At 44.9% G+C, this 9,597-nt stretch overlaps 1 protein-coding gene across 4 annotated transcripts in view; it reads right to left on the bottom strand.

Moving 5' to 3' along the window:
* Positions 1 to 131: 131 nt before the first annotated feature.
* The window catches only part of MTOR (mechanistic target of rapamycin kinase), a 98,795-nt gene continuing 89,329 nt past the window's right edge, over positions 132 to 9,597 (bottom strand). For all 4 annotated transcript variants that reach the window (XM_028740653.2, XM_028740655.2, XM_028740654.2 and 1 more), the window contains 12 exons: positions 8,870 to 9,005; positions 8,621 to 8,768; positions 8,155 to 8,277; positions 7,070 to 7,152; positions 6,239 to 6,311; positions 5,543 to 5,617; positions 4,967 to 5,102; positions 4,544 to 4,609; positions 3,767 to 3,847; positions 2,879 to 2,959; positions 2,021 to 2,126; positions 132 to 1,039 (listed from right to left, as the gene is read on the bottom strand). In XM_028740653.2, coding sequence (XP_028596486.1) covers positions 1,024 to 1,039; positions 2,021 to 2,126; positions 2,879 to 2,959; positions 3,767 to 3,847; positions 4,544 to 4,609; positions 4,967 to 5,102; positions 5,543 to 5,617; positions 6,239 to 6,311; positions 7,070 to 7,152; positions 8,155 to 8,277; positions 8,621 to 8,768; positions 8,870 to 9,005 — 1,124 coding nt within the window. In that variant the 3' untranslated portion in view covers positions 132 to 1,023. The remainder of the gene's footprint in view (positions 1,040 to 2,020; positions 2,127 to 2,878; positions 2,960 to 3,766; positions 3,848 to 4,543; positions 4,610 to 4,966; positions 5,103 to 5,542; positions 5,618 to 6,238; positions 6,312 to 7,069; positions 7,153 to 8,154; positions 8,278 to 8,620; positions 8,769 to 8,869; positions 9,006 to 9,597) is intronic.

The raw sequence follows: 9,597 nt of genomic DNA, 5'->3' as shown, positions 1-9,597 counted from the left end.
ATCCATTCCCCCTCTGCAAGGACTGTACCGCCCCTTGCCATTACAATATGTGAACTGGCATAGGAATGTTTCCCTGCTCATTTGCTCCCCACTGTCCCGAGTCATGCAGTCATGGATGAAAACATTCAGAATCCAGCTTCACACAGTTTGGTGTATTTATTGGCACAAAAATTATCCAACTACAACATGGCATCTAAATATCAGTACACGTCTTTGTGCATTGTACTTTATATTTGTTTCATTAATGAAGTCATGACATTATGGGTTCACTCCAGGCTTTCCAAGCACCCATTTTTATACCCTTCCAGGCCCGTCATCACTGGTTTTATGCTCAACATTAATGCTCACCCCCACCCCCATTTCTCTCTTTGCTCTGTGCGAGTTTGGAAGACTTCCCAGAGGCACAAGCTTGTCTCTTGCAATCCCCAACCCAATTATGATGTTCAGCTCCTACAGAGTCTCTCATAATTTCTTTGGGCTCTTCCATGCACATTTAGCCAGAAACATGCTTACAACTGTGTTTTCCAACACAAGTGTCAGTCACAATCTGCTTGGGGCTATGTCAAGCAACGAGCAATAGGTTGCAGTTCTAAAGAGGCCTCTGTGTCTTTCCAAAACCTGATCAAGGTCACTTGGGTCATGGAAGTGAATTCACTACTACTTGGCCACGTTACTGACTTCCTCTATCTTGAAAATACAGTCTCGCTCCTAAATTTTTTCTTGCCAAGTCATCCCCCAGCGACCACATTAGTCAACATCTGGTCAGTATCAGTTCCTTTTTAAAGCACTCTGGATACTCCGTCGTGTTTCATTACTGCCCAGCGCGCATCAGCAGTTGCAAATCAGCTCAAAACAAACTTTTAATATACAGTTCTCATTTACAGTTCAAAGTATTTGATGAAAGGCAATTCTCACCCTGCCCACACAGTCCTTGTTCCCCTCTCAGCTTCTGAGAAGAAACATGCTGGGAGCGGAGAAGCCTTGAGAAGGAAAGGCTAAGGATGTTCCACCGTGTGTCTTCTGTTACCAAAAAGGGCACCTAAGGGAAGAAAGGAACAAATGTGATAGACTGGCTCATGATTTGGCCAGGATGTCCCATACAACAGGGCTGGGGAACCTTGGCTCTGCAGGCCAAACTTGGCCTGCAGGTTTTGGGCTAGGCATGCCCACCCACTCCACCCCTGACATCAGGTTTGTGTGTCTGCTTGTTGCATTTACAGTGGTACCTCGGGTTACAGACACTTCAGGTTGCAGACTCCGCTAACCCAGAAATATTACCTCAGGTTAAGAACTTTGCTTCAGGATGAGAACAGGAATTGTGCTCCGGCGGCCTGGCAGGAGACCCCATTAGCTAAAGTGGTGCTTCAGGTTAAGAACAGTTTCAGCTTAAGGACAGACCTCCGGAACGAATTAAGTACTTAACCCGAGGTACCACTGTATATCCCACCTTTTCTCTAAGGAGTTCAAGGTGGCATATACTACTCTCTTCTTCTCCATTTTATCCTCACAACAACCCTGTAAGGTAGGTTAGGCTGAAAGACTGACTGGCCCAAGTCCACTCAGTTGAGAAGGGATTTGAACCCTGGTCTGACACTCCAACCACGACACCACTGGAGTTGCTTCATATTACAAAGAAGAAACAAGCATGCAGAAATAAGACAAAAGAGTCCACACCCAGAATAGATGAATTTATTATCTGAACCTCAGCATACCTAATACCTCTTCCTATTGATTTGTCAACTGCCAACATTTTGGACTATAAGCTGATTGGGACAAGGACCTGGATTTTTCTGTTTATATCAGGTATGGAACAGATAAGGACTTGAAAGGAGCGCCTGATTGTTCTTTTGCTAATTGCTTCTGTTTCTATTGAATGGAAATTGCCTCTCCTTCCCAGCACTGCTCCTTGGGCCTCATTGGCTAGTAAGGTGAAAAGCCAGTCATTCTGTTTGCTTCCCACTTAGGGCATCTCATAGGACAAGAGTGAACAGTAGGCCGTTTGTGAAGTTACAAAACTTACCATCCAATGTAGCACTGACAAAGGTTCTCGTGGGAGGTAGCCTGCTTAATTAGAAGTTCTACTTGTGTGGGCACATCCAGTGTTTCGTCATGAGAGAAGTCCCGTCCTTTGCAGAGAGAGAGAGAGAGAGAGAGAAAATAATTAGGAGACTCGCAAGCTCACCTTCACATTTCTGTCGCTCTGGAACAAAACCAAACATAAAAGAAACAGGTGGAATGGTGTATAGTTAGGACCAGGTGAGGGGAAACCTTTGACCCTCCTCATGTCACTAAACTACAACTCCCGGCACCCCTGTGGCCTTTCTTCCTGTGGCTGATGGGTTGCAGTTCAGGGAAATCAGGAGGGGCAAAGGTTCCCCACACTCGATAAAGATGAAAGGTTGTATCCAACTAAGTCCTTCTCACAGCAGACCCACTGAAATTAATGCTCATTGCTAACTTAGATCCATTAGTTTCAAGGGTCTACTCTGAGTAGGACTAACCTTGGTGACAACCCAAATAAAGTATATAAGCATCTACAGTGGATTCTCTACGCCTTTTCCTCCTCCCAAGAAGTGGCTTTTCTTTTTCTTCCGAGAGGAAAGGTACTCTGCTTCAGTTTAGTGGCCCTCCTCCAACCCATGATTCAGCATCTTGCCCCCCCACTTCCCTCCTCTCCCCTACACAGTTGCACTGAATTTTAAGACTGTAAGCTCATTGGGGCTGAGGCCTGTTCTTTTCTACAGCACCATCCATACACAGTTATGATTCTATCTAAATAAATAGGTAAGTAATAAGCACCAACAAAGCACCTGAATTCAAATATAATATAAGTGTATATGTTCATCTTTTGTGTTTTGCAGAATATGCCATTACTTACCAGTGAGTTTATCACGGACCCTGTTGATAATCTGTATAGCCTTTTTATTTAGAGCCTCTGGTTTCACAAGACCGTCCCCTACTAGAAGGCAAAAAGACAAAAGAGAAAGGATAACCTTAAGACCTGAAACCTAAAATAAATGTGTAGCAGTGGTATAAAACCCTCGGCCCCTGACACTGGTTGGAAGGGAGAAAAAAGCGAGTTACAAGTATTTTTTTGTACAGTTCTGGCCACCCGCTTCTTCAGAGAACTAAACTGATCAGAGGTTGGTGAACCAGCCCTGTAATAAAAAAGTTATAGGACTTGGGGCTTCTCAGTTTAATGGGGGAGGGAAATATGACTGAAAGGAGAATATGACAGGGGTCTATAGTATTATGAGTGACAGGAATATTTGGCCTCTCTCCTGATACTGGGACTTTGGGTCACACAATGAAAACCAATGAGTGGAAGATGCAGGATGTTTTTCACACAGCATGGAATTAGGAACTGGCTGCCCCAAGGTGTTGAGATGACCACTAGCTTAGATGGATCTGAAAAAAGAAGTGTAGAAAAATTCAGAGAACAGGCCTATGCAACGGTTATTAAATAAGACATTGCTTTAAATTTTTTTAAAAAATGGAAATAAAATTTCAGAGGCAGGTTAGCTCTGAACAAACTTGGTGCTGTGAAGATCCAGTGGGGGAGAACTGCAGCCTTCATGCCTTGGAAGGCGTCTGGTTGGGAGATGGGAAGCTGGACTAGATGGACCTTTAGGCCTTGATTCAGCAGGGCTCTTTTTATGCCCACTCTACCCCATCAGAGGCAGTTTGGAGTCCACATTTTGGGCCCTTAACACCAACAGCAGCAGAACAGAAGACCCAAGTGCTCCCTCAAGGAGTCCAAACTTACTGAAGGAATGGATGGATTCAGGCACCGTGGTCCCAGCTTTCTTGTGGGCCGTTTCACCCAGCTCCACACTGTCTAGCATCTCTAAGAGGGAAGGAGGGAGGGATGATCAGACCAAAAGACAAATATGCAATTCCTTCCATAACTTTGCTGCTTGGATGCTGGATGTTGGTAAGAGCTTGGCTTTGGTTACTGGCCACTGCGTTCCCATAGAGCAAGACAGGGAAGCCTCTGACCTGGGGGCCAAATGCAGCCCCTCCCAAGCTTCTCCGCCTCTCACTATCCCTGCTGGTACAAAAGCTAAGAGTCACTGACTGTTGCCCCATCCACTACCAAAAAATGGCTCCTGGAAGGTTTCCCCCTCAAGGAAACACTGCCTTTAGGTTAAAAAAGGTTCCCCACCTCTGCCACCCAGCAGCTTTATAGGGGCTAACTAGTTTGGATTGTGGGAATTGCATCAGCCTTAGCTGAAAAGCTGCTTCACTGCAGCACACTTAGGTGCAACAAAGCAGCCTCTGTTTTAGTACCTGCCTGGTGCTCTCATCTCCCCACCCTGCCTGAGTATAAACATATTTCCCATGAGGAAGGGGGAAAGAGAAAACTGTTCAATGCCCCATTTCAGAAACCAGAAGGGGTTTGGCCATGGAATCCTGGGCCCACCAAGCTCCCTTCTTTTTGTAGTCTAATTAGGGAAGGGGAAACTATTCTGGCTCTACCTAAATGAAGGATATCCTGCACACAAGGACAACAACAAAAAGCACTGTTTGGGCCAATACTCACCTACTGACTGGCCAGCAGAGTAGGAGTCCGTCCGTGTCCGTGATCGCTTGTTGCCTTTTGTGTTTGCTGCAAAAGAGACAGAAAAAGAAAGGTTCAATGCATTGCAGGTTTTCCTTATGGGCCTTGATTTGTTCAGCTGCTGTTCCAGACAACTAAGTCTGGGGACAGACTTCCTCCATAAGATCAACCTAGGTGGATCAGACCAGTCAGTTTGTCTAGTTCAACATTCTGCTTCTTACAGCAGCTAGCCAGTTACCATTATTTATCTCAGGGCATGAAGGCCACCACTCTCCCTCCATGGTAGCTCCACATCCACGGGCAGTCAGCAGCAAACTGTCCAGCAGACAAGTTGGCCAGGGCAACTGGATGCCTAAATTGGTCATCTTCTGCCTCACTTCTCTCTTATTCTCCAGGCAAACTTACTATCCATCAGCCTCCAGTTCAGCAAGGGGTCATAGACAAAGGCTTCCAGCACAGCCATGACGCTATCTTTGTGTTCTCGCAAGACTTCCATGACAGTGTGGCAAGTGATTCTGTAGTTTCCATCTAAGCCAGTCACCTGCAGGGGGAGAGAGAAGAGAGGAAGCATTTATTTATGATTTGCTTCCGAAAACATACACAACACTCTGCTGCAGCCTTATATTACAGGGAAAATCTATAGCAGGTAAGTAACAGGAAAGCTCGGCACCAGACTGACCCTTCTTGTTCAAGAGCCCCTGATAAGCCTCCAAACCAAGGACGGGGAACCTGTGGCCCTCCATGTGTTAGAACCCCTGAACTCCCATCAGCCCCAGTCAGCATGGCCAGTGGTCAGGGATGATGGGAACTGTAGTCCAGGATGAGAGTCACAGGCTCCCCATCCCGGCTCCAAATGAAAACAAACAACTGCACTAATTGTCTGTTGAAGAAGAAGGGGAAATGTCTATCGTCTTTTGATGGCATCCTTATGTTTCCCATATTGTAGCTCCACAGTTAAGAGGCATTTCTCCTCCTGCTTACCTCCATGGCGTTTGTCAGCATCCTTGTCAGCCTGAAAGGAATCTTCTCAGGGAACTTTTCCCTGGTCATCGCCACCTAGAACCAGGATGGAAGAAAGGCAATTAAATTAAGACATATGTTGTGTGGCTGGGGAAACACAGCCAGATGGGTGGGGTATAAATAATAAAATTATTATTATTATTACACTGATGGGGCAGCATTCTTAAGGCCAAAAGAAATTAGTGCAGGGGGCAGCACTTAATTTTAACTTAAATTAAGTGGGCTTCCTCCATCCCACCTGAGTAGGATCAGGGCAGCGATGCTAGGAAAAGAGGAGGGTGGGAGAGAGAAGTCCAGTCCTTTTCCTCATGCCATTTCATAGATCTTTATGATGTTCCTGCAGCAGCTGCTATTAGCCCCGCTGCAAAAGACACACAGACCTCTGCTTTCAAGGGCAAATTAAAACATCTATATTGTTTCAGTTTTGGCCCCCAGTGCATTATGGAAGGCTTTCTTCAGGAACTGGGAACACAGAGGTTGTTAGACTCCAACTTCCAGCAGCCCAAACAGCCAGCATGCCTGGTGGTCAAGGATGATGGGAGCTGTAGTCCAGCAGCATCTGGAGGGATGTACATTTCTCAGCTTCCTTCCTTCCCACCCGCTGTGCCTTCACACTTCCAACTTCCACCCCGCTTTCTGAAAACAGAATCGTGTTACCTCAAAACAGTCTCCAAAGTCAATGTGCAGAATCTTGCCACTCAGCCTGTCGAGCATAAGGTTGGAGGGATGCCTGTCGAAGCAACAGAACAATGAATAACTAGTGAACAATTCTCCACAAACTACTTTGGTCCTCTATGTCCTGTCGGAACAGATCCTTGATTGTGGCCCTAGAACACTGCAAATGCACATTCTTCTCTTGTCTTATCACTATTTCATCTCCTGCATGGCAGATTTTAGATAGTTCTTATTTTGTTAGCACATGGTATTCCTTGCGATATTGTTTTAAACCAGGGGTGAATAATCTCTGCCCCCCTGTCTCCCAATGTTGTTAGATTTCAGCTCCAGCCTGCAAAGGAAGATGATGGGATTTAGGGAGCCCAACAACATGTGGAGGGCTGCAGGTCTGGTCCCCTGTTTTAAACAGTTGCAAGCCACTTTTTGTCAAAAGGGTAGAAATACTTTATACCAAGAAAAGTAGGTTGACGCCCTGGCAGCTGATCCAGGAGACAAAGGCATGGATATGAACTTAAGATGAGTCTGCTGGATCAAGCCAATGGCCCACCTAGCCTGGTCTCACAGTGGCCAACCAGATGCCTCTGCTGGGAAGCCCACAAGCAGGACCTGAGCACAACAGGACTCTGCCCACCTGCAGTTTCCAGCAACTAGCATTCAGAGGCATAATGCCTTTGAAAGTAGAGGGAGAACACAGTCATCATGTCTAGTAGCCTGAGATTTCATTGCCCGCTTCTCCTGCTCCAGGTGCAATGATTGCTTTGATTATTGAATGGGATTTTTTTAAAAAGGGAAAAAGAGCTCAGTTCCACTTGCCTGTCACCAAGGCCCAAAATGTAACCAACCATCGACATCACTGCTAACGACCGAGTGTAATTTGTTCTTCTGTCGAACCACACCTAAAGAGGAACATGGATCATAGATGTGAGTGAAACGTATTTGCCAGAGAAATGGTTTGAGATGAGGCAGTATTAAGGAACAAATTCCCCACTGTTAAATTTATGCAAGGGAATGCCAACCGGAGATTGGGCTGGATATTTTAAAATCCATGGACTAGACCCAGGGTAGACTCAGTGAAATTAATGGACATGACAAACTTGGGTCTACTCTGAGTAGGACTTAGTTGGATACAACCTAAAGTGAAATCCAGTCAGAGCTTTCCCTGCTCTCTTGCACAACTATTTGCACGCCCCATATATTCCCTTCCAAACCCACACAGGTATGAATCTCAAGTGTCCACTGGGATGCTCCTTTTCTCTCAGTACCATCAACCATCTATAAAAGGTCCTTCTCTGCAATGAGGTTTGTGAACATTTCATGCACAGTCAGGTTAACAGGCACTTTCCAGCCTTTTCTATTCACAGAAACACAAGCTGTGGCTGTTATGATTATAGCTTTTGTTCTTCAAGTCGTATGTAGGCTTTACTTTTTATTTTTTGCTAGCAGCAAGCTCAAAGTGATTTTGCCTGGCACATATTTTTTTAAACCTGAGGCCTTTGTATTTTCTATCACACTTGGATAGTTTAGAGGGCTGGAAACAAGTCTCAGATTTGTCCTTCCTCTCATTACCCTTCCTGTGTTCTAATCCCCCCCTTCATTTCCTGGGTTCTGCAAACCAAAGTTTACCTAGTGCAAATGTCACAGTAAACATTGGCTTGCTTAAACCAGGAAGCAAAGGGAGTAAATTGGAGTGTGTGAGCCTGAGACTTGCTTCCAATTCTCCAAACCATGGTTTGAGATTGAACCAACCTACCACAGAACATGCAATATCTAGCGCTAGGGAATATAAAGTAGCAACTTTGATAACTAGCAGTTGTATTCTATCATTCTTCATTCACTGATTGAAATATGCCTTATCTAAGTCTGCAAGTACTTCAGAAAGCATTCAGAGCCTGTTGTACCTCTGAGCTAGGACTCTTCAGCCAAAGAAGTTTGGCGAGATCATCCCCGGCTGTATTATTAACAGCATGTTCAAACACCTCCACCTTCTGCATCAGAGTGAGGTGATCGTAATCAGGAGCCATCTGAAAATAATTGGAGAAAGACAACATTTAACAGCTACCATGTTTCTCAAGGAGACACAAGAAGATACATTTTTACGAAGTACAGGAAGGGAACATAAGAAGCTGCCGTATACCAAGCTAGACCATTGGGTCCATCCAGCTCTGTAATGTCTACACTGACTGGCAGCAGTTCTCCATGGTTTCAGTCTGAAGTCTCTTATAGACCTAACATGGGTTGTCAAGGATTAAAACATGTGCTTTACCACTGAGCTATGGTTCTTTTCTACGTAAGAGCTCCAAAGGCAACCTTAACTCTTCCCCCCTGTGAAGAACTTAGAATCTTCTATTGCAGGCCCAGCCTTACCCTCAGCATGATGCGGTGTTCAATGTTGAGCAGAATCTTCTTCTTTTCTCGGTAGTCTCGGATGAGTGCGTGCAGAGTGTCACAGTGGGGCACCCAGCCAATAAGCCCCGAGTTTGTAGAAAGTGGAATAACTGCATATCTTTGGATGCTGGAACCAGAGGGAGAAGGATATTCAACTTTTGAAAAATTGCCTGCCTCAGCTTTATTGAAAATACACTCATTCCAACAACCGGGCTTCCTTCAACACACCTGAGGTTTTTACGCAGGGATGTTGGGTCGTTGGCTAGCAGAGTGTTCACAAGGCCAAAAAGCTGCATCACTCTTTCATCCTGACGCAGATCTTCATGGCCCTTCAGAAGGAAGACAAATTCGTGCCCGTTGCTACCTGTATGAGAAAAGGAGAAGGTTTCTTAAGTTGTGTAAACTCAGATGAAGGTTTGGAGGGAGCTGGGTATGAATATGCCCCCTAGTCAAATTGAGGGTTTCTCTCCCTCAACAATCAAATAGTATATACATTTCATGAAATAAAATAAAAGTTTTGTGCTCTCTTTCTCTTGTACCATGTCTTGCATGGCATTGCTTTCCATTCCATTTCTTTCAGTATTCTTCTGGTCAAATAAAAACTCAAATCATTCTGCTCTTGTTAAGCTACTTCTGGTCAGTTCAAAAAGTGCTAGCAGGCTTGCCTCAAAGAATCACAGAGCTGGAAGGAACCCCAAGGGTCATCTTATCCAACCCCCTGCAATGCAGGAATCTCAACTAAAGCATCCATAACAATTTGTCTGTCTTATCACGCATAAGCCAGCTGAACTTTTTTTATATATACATGATAAAAAGTAAACAGACACTTAATGAACAATGATTAAGAACAAGTTGCCCACACATCAGAGAAAAACCAGGGCACTTTGGCTGGATACATGATTATCAGCAAGTGTAACAGAGGAAAAAGCTTTAAAAGGTTTTGGGGACGAAGACAT

This window comes from Podarcis muralis, chromosome 7 (assembly GCF_964188315.1).
Source record: "Podarcis muralis chromosome 7, rPodMur119.hap1.1, whole genome shotgun sequence".
Taxonomy (NCBI): Eukaryota; Metazoa; Chordata; class Lepidosauria; order Squamata; family Lacertidae; genus Podarcis; species Podarcis muralis.
Note: the sequence above shows the minus strand (reverse complement) of the source record. Positions and strands in the feature narration are given on the sequence as shown.